The sequence below is a fragment of the Psammomys obesus genome, unplaced genomic scaffold (genome assembly GCF_907164565.1).
Source record: "Psammomys obesus unplaced genomic scaffold, mPsaObe1.curated_primary_1811, whole genome shotgun sequence".
NCBI classification, from domain to species: Eukaryota; Metazoa; Chordata; class Mammalia; order Rodentia; family Muridae; genus Psammomys; species Psammomys obesus.
Genome location: NW_026596109.1, coordinates 10,536,324 through 10,556,827, shown reverse-complemented (window position 1 = coordinate 10,556,827; position 20,504 = coordinate 10,536,324). Strand labels below are relative to the sequence as shown.

Here is a 20,504-nt window from a genome sequence, read left to right as displayed (position 1 = left end):
GTGAGAAACCAAAAGAAAGAACATATCTAGAGTTTTCACATGCTACCTAGAATGTATGATGTCTGGAGTAGTCTAGTCAAACTTAACCAGCATAAAATAAGCATTTCCCATCCCTGAACATGCTACATATGACCAAAAACAACAACAACAACAACAAAAAACCCAATAACAAAAACAAAACAACAAAACACTGCAAAACAACCCATTGCCTTTAAGTTAATTGAGTTATTTTTAATTTCTCCATGCATGCTTGCCCATGCTTTACTAACAGAGATATTGTCAGGCCGCCCTCTTATTCTTGCTAAGCTGATCTGTAGCCCAAAGACAGGCCCTAGTAGTGACAGCAGAGCTACAGGAGTAAAGGACAGAAGAAGACAGGTGGTTGGGAATTCTGATTTCCAGAGCTTCAAGGACACGTACCCATGACAGAGTGGAAAGGACACGGGCCTCTGCACACTGCCTAGAGTTTAATCTTGGTTCTGCCACTTTCTGGATATGACCTCAGGGAAACTTCTATGGGTCTGAAATTCTATGGGTCTCAGTTTTCTCAACTGTAAATGAAGCTAATATCTCCTCCAAAGGTAACTGTGAAGACTGAATGAGAGAGAGACATTCGAAACGCTGAAAGCTATGTCTGACACACAGTACATGCTCGTCAAATACCTCTCTGCTGACTCCATTTCTCTGTGACTGACACAGTGCTTATCGCTCAGGCCTTATATTAATCAGGTTTAACCTCACCGCATCATTTTCCTTCTCTGGAAATGATGATACTTTTAGTATAGACTGATTTATAGTTTACAAAATGCTCTTAAACTCAGAAAGCAGGGACTGGGGCTATCACTCGTATTTCTCTAGTGAAAGGAGACCAAACCACAGGGCTATGGAATGGTGGAACAGCCATCTGCTTGCTCCAAGCTCAAGGCTTCTAGTACGGTGCCTTCTCTGATCTCTAAAAAGCTGTTGGCCTGCACTGGCCACAGTTCAGGATCCTAGAGGCCATCTTCTAGCCCTCACAACACTGTTTAACTTTGTTTCTCCTTTACAGACAGTTTGTTTGAGCAGCAGTTTCCCTGCCGCCCATTCAGTAACCTTTTTCCACATGCCATTTCCTGTCTGTGACAAGCCCATTCTTCCTCTGTCCCAAGATCAAGCTTACAGGTGTAGCCTTCCAAAACCAGAGGCCTCCTAGGACTTGCTGTACCTGCCTAGGGTGAAGGCCCTCACTCACCAGCCCCTCAGGCTCAGAGGGGCACTGCCCTACCTTGCACTTGACGACAGGCAGCTCGGAAAGAGGGTTCTTCGGGAGTTGGTGCAGCTGTGACCTTGGTTCCCCCGGCAAGACAAAAAGCTCCTTGAGGGCAGGGGCTGGGTCTTCCAGGTCTCTGGTCTCCCCAAGACAGGGCTCTGCCCACACTGGGCGATCAAAGCTGCTGATTGCCTGACAGGGGGATGGACCAGATGACCTCTGAGGTCATACTCAGCCCCCTGACTCTGCTGTACAACAATGACATCTGCTCTACCCACTTCACAATCCTTGCTCCCCAATAGGCCATGCTCTTTTGTGCCTCTAAGCCTTTGCACGTGATCCTGTCTGGAATGTCATTCCATTCTTCCCTATCTGAAAATTACTGTTTTTAAAGACACAGCTCATCTGTTACTGTGAGTCATTAGGGGCCCTGGTTCCCCAGACATAATTGGCAGCTCCCTTGCTGTGCTTTCATACCATTCAATCATTCAGCATTCGTTAGAAGCCGGCTATGCTATGCCTGGCCCAGGAAAACAGACTAACCACATAGGATCCTGCCCTCAGGGACCTCACGGTCTAAGCAAAAGGTAAGTGGACTGTGTGTGGACAGAGGCCCAGGAGACTGTGGGAGAAGAAAGCAAGCTGGGGAAGGCTTCCTAGAAAGATAGATTCTTCTATGGTACTTAGCATTTCTAACTCCCCAACAGCCACTTGGGATGCCACGTGTTCCTTTAATACTTCTGAAATTTGACTGGAGTATAGAGCTTGCTGGAATTCAAACATATATACTTACTACTATATATATATATATATATATAGTAAGTAAGTATATATATATATAGTAGTAAGTGTATATATATATATATATATTAGCCAGTTACCTTTCTGCAGAAAGATATTTGGCTTCTTAACTGCCCCAGAGTCCTGCTATTCTGCTACCCTCATCACCTGCTTCAATATGTCTGTGTTCTCTCAAAGCCAGAACAGTGCCTAATATATGTGGGAGGTTTGTGATTAAGGTAGAAGGGAGGAAGGGAGGGAAAGGAGAGGAAAGAAGGGAGGAAGGGAGGGAGAGGAGAGGAAAGGAGAGAAGGAAGGAAAGGAGGGAGGGAGGGAAGGAAGTGCCCCAGTGAGGAACACTTACTGCGGGGTAGACGTGGCCAATCTGAGCAGCCCTGCCTATATGAAGCTCGTCTTCATCTTCCTCTTCTGTGGTCTTCCTGTATACCGGGTTGTCGAAATTCATGCTCTTGGTGTTCTTCCGCTTCCAGTTTCTCCAGATCAGGTACCCACTCATACACAGCAGGGCTATGACCACTGGAGGGAGGGACACATCACACTCAAGCAGGCGCCCCCGCCCAGTTGACCTCGCCACCGCCCCAGCTTTATTGCCCCCTGCTTCCCAGCACTGTTTCTGCTCACTTTCCCCTGCTTGAAAGCCCTCTCACCACTGCTCTTCATTAACTCTTCATCTTCTGAGCTCAAATTGAAGTCTGTCCCACCTGCTCTGGAGAAGACTCTGCTGCTCCCTTACCTGTATCCCCAGGTCACACTATCACTAAACATCTGTTCTCCCAACTGAACCGAGCCTTTGAGGGCTGTGCTAACTTTAAAAAAAAAAAAATATGTGTATCATTTTTATATATGCGGATGCATGTGTGTCTCCGTGAGTGTATACATGTATACATGTGTGTGCAGGTTTGTGTGGAGACCAGGAAAAGGCATCTGATATCCTGGAACTGGTGTTACAGTTGAGTGTGACAAGGATGGCGGGAAACAAATTCCGGTCTTTTAGAAGAACAGCAAGCGCGGTTAACCGCTGGGCCACCTCTGCAGCCCAGGGCGTGCTTATTTGTCTCTGTGCGCACGCCTCGCACTGAGGAGGTGCGCAGCGACACATGCTGAATGGCTGCGAGGTGCTTGCCTACACCTGTGCCCTAATGCTGCTGCTTCTCTAGAACTCTTAAGAAAGCCGCTCCCTCCAAATCACACCTTTCCAACACTAAGGCTCCATCAGATGAAGAGTGCTGCTAGAAGGGAACAGAGAAGGGAATACAGGTTTGAGCTGACGTCTTCAGAGCTGGTTAAAAACACTAAGCAGCTTGGTTCTCGTTGGACAAGATGGGAAAGTCAAGGCCCAGCACACTCTTTGTCCCTTTGCCAGAGAGAGCAAAGGAAGGGTGTCTTACAGGTCCAGGGCCGAGGCCTAGGAAGGGACCCCTGCTTGATTCCAACTTGAGGGACAGGTCTTTCAGAACTGGTGGAAGTGCAGGCAAAGGGTTAGAGCAAGATGATGGGAGTGGGCAAGAACTCAGTGGCCACATGGGAAGTGCAGAGGCAATCAGGTTGGCCTGCAGGAAGGGTGTTTCCAAGACTGCCCACCAAAGTTCATAGTGGTTCTGAGCGTACTGGTGGAAGCTAGTTAGGGTGCTGTAGAAGGCTTTCTGTTTGAGGAAGACTACTGTAATTAAAGACAGCAATGAAGAAAACTTAGAGTGTTAGAGAAGCAGGTGAAAAGAGTAGTAGAAATAATGTAGTTAACGAGGGAGGGGACTACAGCTGGGATACAAAGTGAATACACTATAATTAATATAAAAAATAAATTTAAAAAAGAAATAATCTAGTTAATCAAGAATCAATATTAAAAAATCAATAGCTTTTTGTTGTTGTTTGAAACAGGGTTTCTCTTAGCTGTCCTGAAGCCACTCTGTAGACTAGGCTGGCCCTGAGCAGAGATCCACCTGCCTCTTCCTCCCCAAGTGCTGGGATTACAGGTGTGTGTCACTGTGCCCAGGAGCAGCTTTTTAAGCAGTAATACATTAGAATGGCAGGTGTTGGGCTCACACACTTATAATTCCAGTGCTCAGGAGACTGAGTCAGGAAGATTATCATGAGGTCAGGGACGGTCTGGACTCCGTAGTGAGCTCAGGCATGTCTGGCTTACAGAGTTTCTGCAACTCTGTCTCAAAAAACCACCCATCCAAACAAACAAATTCTCCAAATAAATAACCAATTAGAAAATGTCACGGCATGGAATAAGCATATTCATAACCACCAGGAAAAGTTTAAAACTTCCTGGTATAATCCAACAAGAAGCAGGCAAATGTGATATGATCTATCAGCTTCTGCTAAAGGACACAATGAAGGCTGAAATGGAGATGTCATGTCCTCGATGGGGAAGTTTGACCCTGTAAATGTGTAAATTCCCTTGCATAAGTGTATATATCCAAAGCAATTAAAAAAGAATCTTATAACAAATTTTACAAAATGACACAATTATTCTAAAGATCATCTAGAAGAGAAGCCAGATATAAGCATGTTTTTAAGAATGTCTGTAAGAATAGCATTTCACAAAGTGTTGCTGAAGGGGATACACAGGCCAGCATGGATAGGCATGTAGTTTACAATAAAGTTGGTCACTCAAGTCAGAAGGACATGATGGGTCCCTAAATGTGGTTTTGGAGAATCTATACACATGTATAAACAAAGTCACAGATTAGAACAGGTGTAACCACTACAAAAGAAAACAGAGTGAAGGCTCTGCCTCATGCCACCCTCTGAAATAAGAAATACACAAGTACCAAGAAAAGAGTTTAAATTAGAAAAAGAAAATATGAGGAGACATTTAATAATTCAGAATGAAGTGGGCCTTTCTAAGCAGGACAGAAAATCCATAACTGACAAAAGAAAAGATTGACAGATTTGATACTTAAAAATGTAAATTTATGAATGATAAAAGATATCATGAGCAAATTTAAAATCAGGTGTCAAAGACTGGGAGAAAATATTTGTTTATATACTATTAAGGTTTTAATACTTATTAAGTATTCCTACGAATAAGATAACCAAAAGAAAAAAAGTAACACTGTAAACAGGCAGTTCATACAGAAGACAATGTAAATAAATGTCCAGGGAGCTTATGAAAACCTGACTATACTTCTTGTGAGAATAATACTCATCTCCAAAACCTTCAGGTTAGTAGACATTTAATTTAATGATTTAATGGTTCTTTCAGGGAGGGTGACAGCAACCAGAAGGCACACATCGATGGCAGGAACTGACTCACTCAGAATAAACTACAAGAGCAGTCTCCCCACCATCTCTTGTGGTGAGCCCTTTGAAGACCAGTTCAAATACTGCCCTCTCTAGAACCACTTCCACTCTGGAACCACCTCTCTGCTTCTTCCCCAGATGCTGTTATCACACCGATGTATCTGCCGTGTCGCTATTATAGCACATCATACATACTATGCCTTAGCACCTATTGTATGTGACTTATCAAAAGGACCAAGGGAGAGGCGCTGGCTAGTTTTGTGTCAACTTGACCCAAGCTAGAGTCATCTGAGAAGAGGGAGCCTCAATTCAGAAAACGCCTCCATAAGATCAGGCTGTAGGCAAACCCGCAGGGCCTTTTCTTAACTAATGATTGATGGGGGAGGGCCCAGCCCATTGTGGGAGGTGCCATCCCTAGACTGGTGGTCCCGTGTTCTCTAAGAAAGCAGGCTGAGCTAGGGTGCGCCTGTCATCCCAGCTCTCTAGGAATCAGAGGCTGGTGGATTTTCTGTGAGTTTGAGGCCAGCCTGGTCTACAAAGTGAGTTCAAGACTGTCCTGAAAAACTGGGGGGGGGGGGGGGGGCTGGCTGAAGCCAGGGTGGTAGTGGCTCATGTCTTTAATCCCAGCACTCAGGAGGCAGAGGCAGGCAGTTCTCTGAGTTCAAGATAGGCTGGTCTACAGAGCGAGTTCCAGGGCTATACAGAGAAACCCTGTCTTGAACCTCTCCCCCCACCCCCACACCCAAAAAAGAAAAAAGCAGCTGTTGGGAGCAAGGGGCCAGTAAAGGCCTCTGCATTAACTCCTGACTCCAAGTTCCTACCCTGTGTGAATTCCTGTCCTGACTTCCTTCAATGATTTGGAAACATAATCCAAATAAATCATTTCTTCCCCAAGTTGCTTTGGTTATGGTGTTTCATCACAGCACAAGTAACCCTAACTAAGACAGGAGATAAACCTAAAAATGGGCACTCATGTCTTAGCTGAGACATGCGGCAGGAACGAGAGAATGGATATTCAGGACACAAGTGGATATCCCAGTGGGAGAATGAGTCACCCCTGGTTCTGTCTGAGTCTTAACCAGGATTGCTCTGTCATGCTGAACTTCTAGTTCAACCCCCCTGACTCTCTCCATGCCTCTCCCACTCCTGGCTTTGCGCATGCTGTGTGCACGGCTTGGGCTGCTCCTGCTTCCTTTTCAGTCGGCCAGCTCGGCTCAAGGATTGTTTCCGGTGGGAAACCTTTGCCTGTTCTCTTCCCTTCTAGACCACAGTGACTCCCTGGCATCCCCACTCAGCTCCGTGACCTAATGAACGCACCTGTGGATGTGTGTCTCTTGTGTTGCTGGTTTTTTTTTTTTTTAAATCACATTCATTTCTTTATTTTGGGGTGATATAAAGCATGCATGCTACAAAGGTGGGGGCGTGTGGAGATCAGAGGGCATACTGCAGGAACTGGCTCTCCTTCCGCTATGCAGGTTCCAGGGCTGGAACTCAGGTGGGCAGCCTTGGTGGCGAGTACTTTTACCCGCTGAGTTATCTTGCTAGATCAAGACTAGACTTTTATAGGATGGGACCATGTCTTACTATAACTACCTTCTCTTTCTTTGAGTTTGGCACACAGTAGCTGCTTGATAAAATGTCCATCGAAAACCAAAGAGAAAGAAAACCAGGCAGGATGATTTGTTCAAGAAATGACAAGCAGTTCAGCTCTTCAGTTAACAAATACACAATTCCCTATTATATGCCAGCCATCGCTAGGAGCTTGAAAGAACGGTGAGAAAGAGCCACCGGCTCTTTTGGCTCGTTTGGTCTGCACATGTGAGTGTGGGGTGTGAAGGGGCCTGGGAGATGCAGCTGGATGGTTTCCATAGGGCCGGAAGCTGAAAAGCACCGTGTGCCAGGCAAGAACCCAGACTGAACCAGGCAGTATGCAAAGTTCTTTATCCCTCCTGTGCCTTTCCCAAACCTTGAGTGAAATGTCCTTTTGCCCTCCTTGGTGGGACCACACTCACCTATGGGCACAATGATGCCAACGACAGCAGCAGTCACCGTTGAGCCCATCTGGCTGCCTTCGTTCCCATCTGCAAAACACCAACATTCACAGGATGATGCTCCGTGACTAGAATGCAAGGCCTTGTTGGCCTCCATCTCTAAGAACCATCCAGCCTTCATGCCCTCACTCTAAAATGATGATCCCAGCTCCTATGTAATAATTCGGTCTTACTAAATAGGACAGAGGTTATTTCACAAACAGGAAACTAAACTTTTGATAAATGAAGGCTTGGGACTTGAACTCAGGACTCACAGCCCGAGTCCCATCTTTCCCCATAGTATCAGGATGGTAGGAAGCTTGTTTTCCTGAGATTAAGATGAGATATACTAGGATGTAGCGGGATGTAATCAGGAAGCTTCGGGCTCAGGCTTCCTGGGTTCAAATTCTATCTCTAGCACTCATTACCTGCGTGGCACTGTGACAGTTAATACAGCATTAGACATATAACTCACAGTATATTTCTTTATCTTAAAATGTTTTCTACTCCTGGGAGGTAGAGGGAGTAGGTGGAATAATTCATACGATACTTAGCACAATGTTTAGCACAAATTATATATATATATATATATATATATATATATATATATATATATATGGATGTCGAGGGGCAGGAGTTGTTATGAGAGCTGAATTGGAGAAGGTGTGTTAGCCAGGCATGGTGGCGCATGTGTGTAACTCACCACACCCCAGTACGGTCAGGGAAGAAAACCTCAGGTTTAGGCTAGTTTGGCCCCCAGAGTGACGAACCCCTACCCCATCGCTAAAGGAAGGGCTGTTGTTCAAGGCACACAAAAGGACATTCTGAAACTGAAGAGCACTTGGGAAATGTGCTGGATTTTAAATAAACATCCTTTGCTAACCCCGGAAGCCATCTTCCCTGAGACATCTGAGCAGCCCTGTCCCCGGGATCCCATGACAGCCCTCTGTGGTGTGGAGAGGAACAGCCAGCCACACTCCACCTTCGCTCCAAGTAAGGCCACGACCGCTTCCTGGCAATGCCTTCAAACCCATCCCCTCGGCCTGTTTCTCCAAGCTACCTCGAGCGAATCCCACTAACCAGCGAGGTGCAAAGCTAACTGGAGGGGCTGGAGGAGCGGGCTCACTTGTTAAGCGCTTGCCAGCTGAGAATGAGGATCTGAATTCTGCTCCCTGGCACATGAAAAGCCAGGTGCGGCAGCATGCGCTCACAGTCCCGGCCCTGAGCAGGCAGAGACAGGCGGAAGCCTGAAGCTCACCAGCCAGCCCGCTTAGCTGAACCAATGACTCCACGTTCTGTTGCAGAATCTGCCTCAAGACTTAAGATGGAGAACTACTGAGAACGCTCCCAAAGTCGATTTCTGGCCTCTGCATGCACACACACATCACCCCCCACCACATACATGTGCACACACAAACATGAACGTGTATGCACATGTACATGCAACAACAACAAAAAAAAAAAAAAAAAAAAAAAAAGGAAAAAAGAAAGCTAATAGAAGACAAGCTGACCGGAAGCACTGCTCCCTCTTGCTCTGACATGCTAGAAAAATTCCTGTGAGGACTCCCAGAGCTCTGCATCAGGGGAGAGGAAACGGAGTCCCAGCTCCTCTGCAAACATCAGGGCGAGCACTCTATTAGATTTCAGCCGCTGCTGGTAAAATAGCCCTGATCTACAGGACGCCAACAGCCTGCTTGGTTTCTGGGCCACCCAAGTATGGAAAAAAAAAATGTGAAAGATGGTTTATCCTTTCAAATGAATTCCCCCTAGCAATTACAAAGGTATTTTCTGGCTAATGAGATAGAAGAGTTCCAACAGAGACAATTACTGCTCCCAATGATTTAAGGAGCGGTGAGCTTAATTAGCTTAGCCCAGGGTTTGAAAACAGGCACGAGCACATCGCAGTTACGGATGGTACTGTCTGGGCAGCTCAGCGAGGCTGCTGGGAGCTCAGCAGAGCTTTCTAAACTCGGTGACACCGGCCTCAGGGACTCATAAAACACTGACACACATCCAGACACTCCCATTTACAGGGCCTCTTTTGCCCACCCTCCCTATCTTGAGGCAGTGTTTTGCCGTGTTGCCTTGGAACTCTCTATGTAGAGCAGGCTGGCCTAAAACTTAGAGAGTTCCGCCTGCCTCAGTCTCCTGTCAGCTGAGATGTGCACCACCATGCCGGGCTCCTTTGCCTTTCCTGAACTTCTTAAGAAGCAAGTTGGGGGTAGTCTATTATTTGCTCCCTTTAAGGGAAGAAACTGAGAGGGAACAAATAGTTTGCTCCCAGGCCCTTTAAAAGTTGTGGACACCCAAGTTTCCTCTCCCAGGATGGCTCCTTCCCTCACTTGCTTCCTCCTGAGAGGCGGGCACTACTTTGTTCTGGTAACATCACCCTTCCCAGACACTCCCAACCTTCACCCTAGCTTCCACAGGAACCCCGCCCCCCCAAGTCATGAAAAACTCAGGGCCAGTTTCCTTACAGTGCTGGGAGTGGTTGCTGGTTGCGGGGCTGAGGGTTGATGCGCTGATGCTGGGCGCCCTGGGGACGTCAACTGAGCTCGGGGCAGCAGCTGTCCGGCTTGGTGTCTCTGTGCTGTGGTTCTGGTAGGTGGGCTCATGGATGGTTGTCCCGGGGGCTCTTGTGATGGCAGGTATGGTCCTTGTCATAGCAGAGGCTAACGTTGTAGTTGAGGTAGACTGAGGTGCTACAGGGGAAAGACCACGGAAGTCACTTAGAGCACTTGGTCGCTTTAGTGCCAGTGTTATCGCTGCTGAGTTCCACGGAGGGACCCCTCCTCCGGGCTTAGCGCTCAGATGCCACTTTTGTGAAACTTGCCCTCATCCCCCTGAATGGGCCATGATCTTCTCTTCAGCTGAGTCCTGAGTCCTAGCATTTCACTTTGATCTGATAAAGATGAGTCAGTGAAACAGTGCTGTAGAAATAAGTGTGGAAGAGGCCTCTGTAAAAGACTAGAGGGAGCAGAAATACAAATCTAGAAGCATTTCATCTACTATAGAGTTATGTCATTAGGCTTAAATTCTTCACTTTGAGCAATTGAACCTGGACATTATGAACGATGCAACAGACTTAATGTTCAAACCAAAGGCATTGGCCATACATGGAGACTAGGAAGTAAACCCCATTTAGGAGAAGGAAGAATTCCACTGTTAGTTACAGTGGTGCCGCAAGGGCTTCTGTGCAGGTCTGGCTAAGCAACCGGCAAGCACACAGCCATCTGTGCGGCAACAGTTGGTGGAGATGGAGGGCTCTTAACTTGAGGGTTTTTTTTTTTTTTTTACTTTTTTAAAGATTCATCTACTTTATTTTATATCTATGGGTGTTTTGTCTGTGCACCACATCCCTGCCTGGTGCCCTCAGAAGAAGGCATCAGGATTGGATCCCCTGGAACTGGAGTTAGAGATGGCTTTGAGCCACCATAAAGGGGCTAGGAACTGAGCCCCGGTCCTCTGCAAGAGCAACAAGTGCTCTCAACAACGGTGCCATTTCCAGCCCCATTAACTTGAGTTTTTCAAGGGATTCCAGAAACTTCCTGAAAGTTGAATTTCAAACACTTTATGCACTTTTCTGGGAGATGGGAAAGCCTTAGATGGCACCAGGAACTCACACACTCAAGGAAGGCTAAACAAGAGCAATGTGCAAATGACAGGCAAGGGGTCAGAGGGAGGACAACCAGCAGGATACTGTGTCCTCAAGCCACGGGCAGTGTCTGCCACTAACCTCGGTAGCATCTCTTCATGTCTGGACCCAGCCACATTGTGTCGGGACAGGCACACGTGTACTTGGGAGAGTGGCTGGAGATCTGAGGAGCAGGAAGGCACAGGTATTCACAGCCGCCATTGGGCTGGGCACTCAGGTCACAGACATCTGCAGCTAATGGGAGGAAAAGGGGCAGAGAGACACCATGTTGGCACCTGGCAGGCCAGGCCAGGCCCTCTTATTTACCAAGAATGAGCTCCCGCCAACTGGACTTGCTCAAAGGTCTTTTCCTGCTTTTATTTGACAACCCACCAGCACAGCGCTTGGCATTTTATCCTTATTCTCACTCAGTTCTTACAGTTTTGGGGTGGGTGTTATGGTCCCAACAGACAGAGAACAAATGTGCAAGTTACAACTCTAAGGAATTTGGAGACAGACTTTAAATTGAGGGATAGTGATTCCCAAACTAAAACTTCCCACTACTATTTTTGTCTTGCTTTCTCCTCTTCTGTGTTCTTGTCATCTCGTTCTGCCTTAAATTTCTAGAACCAGAATCAGGCACCAATCTTTTTTGTTTGTTTGGTTTTTTTTGTTTTGTTCTCTGTGTAGCCCTGGCTGTCCCAGAACTCACTTTGTAGACCAGGCTGTCCTGGAACTTACAGAGATCAGCCTGCCTTTACCTCCTGAGTGCCGGGATTAAATGCATGTGCCACCACCGCCCAGCTCAGGTACCAGTCTTATCTCCTTGCCCTCTTTTCAGTTTCCCTCACCCTGGCAGCCAATACCTGTTACAGTTAGTAGCGACAGAGGAGGAGACAGCCGTAATACAATTACTAGACTCTGCTTCCAATGAGCTAACTAGCTAACTGTAAGGCCTCGAGACACATTATTTTCTATTGCTGTAAAATAGGTGCAAGAATTGGTGTGTCACGACAGAAGGAACTTTGCCATCAGGCAGACCCGAGTTTATATTTTTGTTGTTCTACCTGCTGACATTGCTTTGTCTCTCTGCGCTTCAGTTTCCTGTATTGTTGAATGAGAAGTTTAATAAACACCTGTTATGATATTGGCAAAACTAGGACACTTCTGTACTCATTCATTCCTACTCTTGCTTCACACAGAGGCTGAAACAAAATGAGACAAAGTATGGCGACATGCTCCACAACCAGGGGGATTGTTATAGTCCCGGGGAAACTGGGTCATGACATGATGGAAGGAGACGTAGCCTGCTAGGTGACAGGAGAGGATGCGGGCAAGCCCCCCGGGCCCAGGGAGGGCCTTACCTCTTGGCTGCTTCAGCTCATGGAGGACTACAATGTCATGCGGATTATTAAGGTTCTCAGCCAGGATGGAGATTTCCAGGCCGTTGAGCCGATTCGCGCTGAAAATGGCCTCGTTCTCCAGATCTGTCCAGAACACCTTGTCCTGAGGAATACACATGTAAAGGATGGGAAGCCCAGAATCCGGACTCACAATCTCAGTCTGAGGACCTAGCCCACGAATCAGCCTCGGGAAGAGCCGACCTGCCATCCTCTCAGAGCCATATACCCTGTCTGTCCACGGGTTTTCAGAGGACTCTTGGCCTCTGATGACGAAGCGGGCTCTCCTAGTGTCCTTCTACCTTACATGATCATCCGGTGCTGCTGAGCTAGGTTTACTTCCTGGAGCCAAAAGAAAGCCAAGGTTGGCTATCTGCAGCTAGTACCTGTGGCCTGGAGCCAAGGTCAGAGGGAACGTGTGAGTCCCTGGGGGCCAGCCGCTGTAGGGCCTCTGAGAGGAGCACACAGGTCTGCACACTTAGTCCCCAGAAGCCCAAATGTGCATCTGTAGGCAAATTCACAACTACAGGGGCAACCGTGCATCTGGTCCACGGATGCACACACAGCCTGCAGGTTCACCCGTACTTGGAAAGGCACACTCACGCACACACCCATAAATGTGCACATACTGGAACATCACTTTTACTCTGGTGCATGTATGCACACGTATGCACACACACGTAGCTTACACGTGCCAGGGAGACGCCCAAGTACACATGCACGTCCAGTACACTCGAATCAAAGCAGCGGCTGGTTTGAGAGGAGGGGCTTTGCTCGCGAGTTCAAGCAGCACTGAGCGAAGTGCGTCTAAGAAGACACTGCGGCTGCCCACCACAGACATCTTCCTCACTCCGCCTCCCCTTGATGGCAGGGTTAGTTTTGGGGGAGAGCTGTGTTTGAGAGGCTCTGGTAGGTTCTGGCTTCCTTACTTCCCCAGAAGAAAGGCTATTGGGGTCAGGGCAGATGGGCCTCTCGACTCTTTACCTTCTTGGGGGCTTCTCCAGGACTTGGGTAGTGTCTAGTTTATTTCTGTGACCCCAGGATTCAGCAAAGGTCCACAGAACTGAGCCACACAGCATCCCTCAGGTTGCGTCCTACGCTAAGCGAGTCTAAGGACATGCGTGTTCCTTTCCCCTTCCTCCTCCTGTTAGGTGCCTTCTGCACGTGAGACACAGAGCTAGGTGCTGGGGACGTGGAGGGGAAGTGTCTGTGAGTGATTTTCCCGTGACATCCTCTGAAGGAGGCTCTCGGGGAGGAAGCAGAGAGGAAAGGCTGCCGGCAGACCGGGCCGAAGCGCCTGGGTAGGCAGCCCTCAGAGCATATCCAAACACTGCGGGCGGGTGGCCTCCCAGTTCTTTTGTTTCCCTTTCTCGGGGAAGCGTCCTACTTGACCAAGCCTTCTCTACGTTTCGGGCCGTGCCTACCGCTATGCGGCTCACCTCAAACACAGCCACCCCAAAAGGGTGGCTTAGGAAGTCAGTGGAGAAAATCAGCATCTTTCTGTTGCCTCCGTTGAAGTCAATGCTGGACAGCTGGTGCCGTTTGGAATCCACCCAGTACAGACGCTGGCTCAGCAGGTCTTGGGGAGGAGGGATCAGGTCAGACACCAGTTACTGCCGCTGCATCTCCGCTCCACCGTGCTCCTCCCTACCCACACGCCCAGGCCTCGGAGAGGGGACCCCCTGGATCCTAACAGTTGTCAGGGTCAGTTCTAGTCCAGGCTTCCAACTCAGGCAGACAGGCAGGGCTCACCCAGGGTGATTCCATTGGGCCATTCGATATCGTCTGAAACCAGTGTTTGCCGGTCTGCACCGTTGAGCCCAGATTTCTCAATCTTTGCCTGAAACCCCCAGTCAGACCAGTACATGAACCTGAAAGATGGAAGAGCCCAAATTTAGTTTCTTGTTTGCGACAGTTGGAGTTGCCTGCGTCACAATGGTTCAGTGAGCCACTGAATAGTTGGGGCTTATATTTAACAGGGGAACCTCTGAAATCCTTTGGCACTATCGAATCTTAGAATAGGCACTTTGGCCATCATCTCGTGAGCGCCTGGAGAAGCTCGGCTTACCCACAGTCTACTCACTCTCAGCTGAAAGGCCTGGGCCCCGCCTGCTCTCACTTCCGGCTGCTCTAACCAGACTCGTAGAGCATCTGCGTGGTAAGGGCCCATACAAACTTCTCCTGACTGACACAGAAAAAAGTAGCTGACCATCCTAACTCAGACTCCTGCCCCTTCACCCTCGTTTTTACTAGAGATCATAGCAGCCCTGGTGCTGCTACATCACAGAACCCAGTGACTGTTCCTGGGTCACCCTTTCACAGGCTGCTTTCAACAGCTGACCTCCATTGACGAGGGCTCTATCCGCCCTTCTTTACAACCAAGGACGAGGAAGAGGAAACATTTCCACTAAGGGAGGAAGAAGGTATTGTTTTGTTCAGGATTCCTGAGCTCCCATCCAGGTGTGGCCAGAATAAAGCAGCCTAGGGGATAAGGGGCCTATATATTGGGCAGCAAGGGCGGGGGGCGTGAGTTGCTAGGAGCAGAGCAGGCTGAGGGAGCTGAGTCCTCACATCTTCCTGGTTGCACTGAGCGCACGGTTTATGTAACTCCCACCGGGGAAAATTATAGGGAGACAGACTTGGGATTATGAGGAAAAAAAGAACTCCACTGTGTAATGGGTAGGTGTTCCACAATGAAACAGGCTCCTTTGAAAAGTCATGAGTTCTCTGTCCCCAAAATGGTTAAACACAGCCAGATCCCCATGGACAGAGGTCTGAAGTAAGGCCTCCACCCTGGAAGGTACTGGCAGGGATCTCTAGTCCTGTGGTGCTCCATCTCAGCGACATAGTGAATGGGCCCAGCGTCCAGGGACAGCCCAGGTGGCTAGAGCCTATCTTGGCCAGGGACAAACAGGACGGGGGCCATCTGACTTCCTTCCCTGTGTCTGTCCGGCTCACAGGTGTCCGGAACCCCCGACAGCCTCTTGTAACAGACACAGAACTGAGCACCTTTGCCGGTGGGACGGGAAAGCTGAGTGGGGACACTCACCCTCGCAAGGGGTCAACGGCAATGGCTCGGGGCTCACTGAGTTCACGGCTGAAGAGAGTGCAGCGGCGGCGGCCGTCGGTCGTGGCTACGGAGATGGTCTTATTGCCTGAGTCTGTCCAGTAGATGTGCTCATGGACCCAGTCCACCGCCAGGCCCTCTGGAGAGTGCAGCTGCTCACCAATGAGGACCACCTGCTCATCCGGGTTACTGGCCTTGTCCATGGGGGCGCTTAGGAGAAAGCAGGGCTGGCCATGGGCAGGGGCTCCACCCACGGGGCCCACGTGGAGCTGCCTCTGCAACCCTCCCCCCCTTTGTGTCTTTTCTCTGGGCCATGGCAGTAGGTTTTAGGGGAACCTGACTAATTCCACTCAAAACATTCCTTGAGCCACCAGGGTAAGGGACACAGGCTGAATCAGCTCATTTCCGGCCTGGTGGAGCTCAGTTAGTTAGGGGTGGGGGTGGGAAGCTTGCAGGCAGGTACAAGGCACAAGGTACAAGGTACAAGGTGAGAAGCTTTGTGGCAGAGTCCTGAGGGACCAGATCAGCAGGGGCACAAAAGATGAAGCCAAGCACAGAGCCAGCAGTTTACACAAGTGTAAGAGCGAGCGCGATCCGAAATGAGGCAGTGTTTGGTGTGGTAGCGTTGGTTTATGGGATGGAAAACTGGCAGTAAGTGCAGGCAAGAGCCACGCCCCGGCGGCTCTGAGTGCACTGCTCAAGAATTGGATTGCGTCTGGGGCAAGAAGGGCGCGGCAGGTAACGGAAGGAGCCTAAGGACATAGCTGGGAATGTAATAGATCCTTGTCTTTGAGAGGAAGGGGAATGGAGGAAGGGAAGGTGCTGAGGGGGAAGCTATGACATGCAGAGGTGGGATGAAGAGGGGCTGCAGGACGCTGGGCAGGGCAGGGAGAACTGACTCCACCCACGGACAGACAGGAGCTGCCCAAGCAGGACTTTGCTTCCCAGATGCCGCTGCCCTCAGCCTGCCATTCCCTCCCTCCCAACCGTGCTCTCTCCGCAGTATTGCTTCCGTGGGCTGCCGTAATCCTGACTCTGCAATCTGGCAATTCTCTTAAAGGTCCAGACTGCAGAGCACCCTCAGACATCACCTGGACCCCTTTCCTCACTGTGCTGCAGACTGCTCGTCCATTCCTGCCCCTTGGCCACGGACTGCCCAGCCCCCAGTCTCTGATCTCCTGTGTTCCATCTCAAATAGCAGCACAGCTGACGAAAACCCCAGCCAGATTCCCGAGCTCCGTGACTTAATTTAGGCGACGTCTCATTCAGCCCCAGACCCGGTCTCTCCTTAAACCCAGCTTCCCAGCTGCATCTGTTGGACAGGCTCTAGCTGCTTCTGTGTATGCAGGTGTCAGCTCAGTGCGTGTGTGTTGGGGGGTGGAGGTAGGGAAATGGAGCATCAGTGACTCGGTATCTACCCCATGTCTGGTTATCAGCAGTCCAGCCAAGTGGATCTCGGAGGGGGAGGGGGGAGAACCCAAAACAAAACATTAGCCCTCCAAAAGGCCCAGATAAGGCCAGGAAGGCCAGGTATCATGGCATCTGACACAGACCCGAGAAAGAACTTTCTCAAGTGTCCCAGGTGCCAAAGTCCACTGCTGAAGTCATGGCCAGTGATGGCAGTAGCCATGGTGACCCAGGTACTACCATCCAGGTTTTCTCAACTGCCAAAGCGGGTCAGCAGTCTCCTTAAAACCTCCCCTCATGACTGCAAAGAGGCAGCCCCTTAGTCATGCGTGGGACCCTCCAGGCAGAGACCAGATCCTAGCCATCTTGAGTTCCCCAGGGCCCAGAAAACAGGTAAGTGGCCTTATTTGTAGCTCTCCATGGAGAAGTCAGGAGTTTTCTCCCTTTCCCCATTTCCTCTATCCCGCACTTCACGGCTCGGCCACCAGGGGTCAGACACAGTCTAGGATGTGAACTCAAGGCGGTTTTCCCACTACGGCGCTCAGTCCTGGCACTGCTACTGCCGCTGTGCTGTGCATCCGCAGCCCTTCTGACCAGCTCTGCCCTGAGGGGCAGAGGCCATGCTTCCTCTTCTCTGTGAACCGCCCCTCCCCCAGGCCTCTCCGTGGCTCGGCTGCGGGCTGCACGCCACTTACCTATAGATTTTGCGGTAGGAAAGGTCGCACCAGTAGATTCGGTTGGTAGCCACGTCCACGTCCAGCGCCACGACATTCTTCAGCATGGGGATGAGGCGCGAGTAGTCCCGCTTCACCAGGTCTATTCTTCGCACCTCGTGTCGGTTGGTGAAGATCAGGGATGGGCTCTTGCCAGCTGCCGTGCAAGGAAGCCGTGTCAATGGAGGAAGTAGGGAGTCCAGAGACCAAGTTTCTGCCGCCAGTTTCCCTATGAAGTGGGGATGACGGCGGCCCCTACCTCACAGGCTAGAAGGGCAGACAAAATGAATGCCAGCACACAGCAGAAAGCTCTGTTCTCTATTAGATGCAAACTCTGGAGCCCATGACTCCCTGCGTCCTCATATCCACACTGACTGAGGCCTCTTGTAGCATAACGTGGCTTCCTGTCCTGCTCACCATCCTGGATTCCGGCTAAACTATCTACCATTCTGCTCTTCCCCAGCCACACTTCACTGCCCCAGGCTCTCTTCAGGTCTCTCCTTGACCCCAGAGTACGTTCCTTCCCAGCAATCCCCACCCTTTCAGCTTGGGGCTTCACCTGCCATCCTGCAAGAATGGCCCACCTAAAGCACATGAAGGTCCTAGGGGGATAGCCCAGTGGGCTGGATTAAGTTTGCTGAGCCATCAGAGACAGGACACGTGGCATCTGACGAGATCACATACATGCACTGGACAGAACATACAACTGACCACATACGTATTATTTATGTAAATATGTATTTATATTTATACTTATATATATAAATTATATATGTATGTATGTATGTACGTACGTATGTATGTATGTATGTATACACATTTTTAGACTCAGGACCTAGATATTCTTGGCTTCCATCGGGAAGGTTGCTGTCCCAGAAATCTTTGAGAACCTTGCACTGCCCCACGCCAGGCCAGTTGTGAGATGTATCAGGCAATTCTCAGACACCCTTCCCATGTTTTCCAGGACACATTTCTTGTCAGCCTCCTGGTCCCTGCCAGGCTAACGGGGACAGGATGGGCCCAGTACGGAACTACCATGTACAAACTGGGCTGCGTAGTACACGAACAGACTGACTTTGTGTACTGATGGAAACTACTTCAAGGCAGAGGGGTAAGAGGGAAGCAGTGGTACAAACAGCAAGAAAAATTGGGCTCAGAGTGTGGGAAGCACCAGGTTCTCGCCTGCTCCAACACCAACAAATCAGAACTTCCCTCACCCCAAATAACAGCCATGACTTTACCCTCTCTGAAGGGATGAGCTGGGTTAGAGCGCGTCTTGTGAATTTTATTGAGAACCGTGTCACCGTTTTTTGCACAGCTGCGCCTTAGACAGTCACGTGATTTGGTGTGCATATCCAGAATGTTATCTCTACCACCTACATATTGGCCACACTGCTCATGTCCCGTACGGAAGTGACGACAGGTTACATGTGGGGATGTGTGTTATACAGTGTGTGGCGTGGGCGGTATATTTTAGGATTTGCAGGTTTTGCAGCAAGAATTGTAGCTGCTGTGTTACCAGTATTCTGTCAAGTGCTTGTGTGAAACTCCAGACTTTCACTAAACTGTTTGTTCAATACCTCCATGTGGAGAATTACAGCGTCCTTAGAACCCAACCTGCCCACCCCAGTCTACACTCCTCCTCAAATTGCCTCTTCCGCCATCCTCCTTATACACTGAAATAGCGAGTCTCCTCTTTTCCCAGTTATTCGTCTTTGGAATCTTCCGGCTCATTTTTTTTTTTCTCTAGCATCCTATATTAAAATTTTAAGCAACTCCTGTTGGTTGGCCTTCAAAAATGTACACACATCTGTCCACTTCCCAGTATTGCCACAGCAACCAGCCTGCCCCAAGCCCTTCTCCTGGAGCAGTGCAGTAACAGGTGGCTGGCTTCTCCCTGCTCCTCTGCAGTCTGCTCCCAACAGCGAGGCCAGGCAGAACTTAACGTTACAGCACAGTTCCCTTCCACTCAGAACCCTCTGGGCACTTCTCTTGGCCTCAGGAGAAATCAAATCAGTCTTCACCACAGTCCGGAAGGCTTTGGGGAGCACCCCGAGTCACCTCTGACTTCCCCTCTCACTGGTCTCCTTGTCCCACCTACACCAGCACCCTCGCTAGTCCTTCAACATCCAAGCACATTCCTTTGGCCTGGAATGCTATTCCTGCAGGGGACCACTGGGCTCACTCACTTCCTTTAGGTTCCCACTCAAACGTCATCTTTTCCAGTGAGGGCTTCCCTGACTCTTCTGTTTAGAACCATAACTTGTTGCTTCTCCTCCTGCCTATGGGCTTTCTCCCTGCAGTCAGGAGGGGCGTGCCTGGAATGGCCAACGAGCCAGCCAGCAAGAACCAGCAGGGAGCTAATTCAACTTTAATGCCAGAGAACAAAGGCTATATATACCCCTTGGGGAGTGGGTGCGGCCTCCAGGGATAGCTGTACAGAAGTGGTTGGAACTAGGCACTTCAAGGACGCTTGATTTGCGTTACGCAGCACGCTCCCATCAGATGAATGGAAACACAGCACCTAAACATCATATAGGCGAGAGGAGTGGAGAGCTGGCAGGGAGCTGTGCCAGAAGCCACATATCAAATGTGGTTAGGGGTGTCTGTGTCTAAAGACACTCACCAGAGGAAGTCTGGCAGAGAGCAAGAGGCCTGCTGGAAAGAGGGAGTCCTGCACTTTAACCCTGAGCTCAGGTTGGCTTTCCGGACAAGGAGAGCTGTCAAACAGCAGGACCCCTTCCAACAATTCTCTCAGACTTTCCCAGCCTCACCTCCTACTTCATTTCTCCTTAGCCCACACTTGCCACGTGCTGCATTTTATCTATCTATCTTCTGTCTGCTTCAGTCATTAGCAAGGGTATTGGTGCCATCTGCTGACTGACTCTCTAGTGCCTGCAGCCGGGGCTGCTGCCCTTAACATGAAGAATTAAATAACCACCCCAGCAATA

The 20,504-nt window shown here is 49.5% G+C and overlaps 1 protein-coding gene across 11 annotated transcripts in view; it reads right to left on the bottom strand.

Moving 5' to 3' along the window:
• Window positions 1-20,504, bottom strand: part of Lrp8 (LDL receptor related protein 8) — a 73,683-nt gene that overhangs the window by 5,436 nt on the left and 47,743 nt on the right. For 8 of the 11 annotated variants that reach the window (XM_055628814.1, XM_055628815.1, XM_055628816.1 and 5 more), the window contains 10 exons: window positions 17,536-17,710; window positions 15,416-15,643; window positions 14,119-14,237; window positions 13,806-13,945; window positions 12,331-12,472; window positions 11,069-11,221; window positions 9,810-10,034; window positions 7,315-7,383; window positions 2,394-2,566; window positions 1,265-1,441 (listed from right to left, as the gene is read on the bottom strand). In XM_055628814.1, coding sequence (XP_055484789.1) covers window positions 1,265-1,441; window positions 2,394-2,566; window positions 7,315-7,383; window positions 9,810-10,034; window positions 11,069-11,221; window positions 12,331-12,472; window positions 13,806-13,945; window positions 14,119-14,237; window positions 15,416-15,643; window positions 17,536-17,710 — 1,601 coding nt within the window. The remainder of the gene's footprint in view (window positions 1-1,264; window positions 1,442-2,393; window positions 2,567-7,314; window positions 7,384-9,809; window positions 10,035-11,068; window positions 11,222-12,330; window positions 12,473-13,805; window positions 13,946-14,118; window positions 14,238-15,415; window positions 15,644-17,535; window positions 17,711-20,504) is intronic. The other 3 variants (XM_055628818.1, XM_055628820.1, XM_055628825.1) reach the window with 1 other exon arrangement.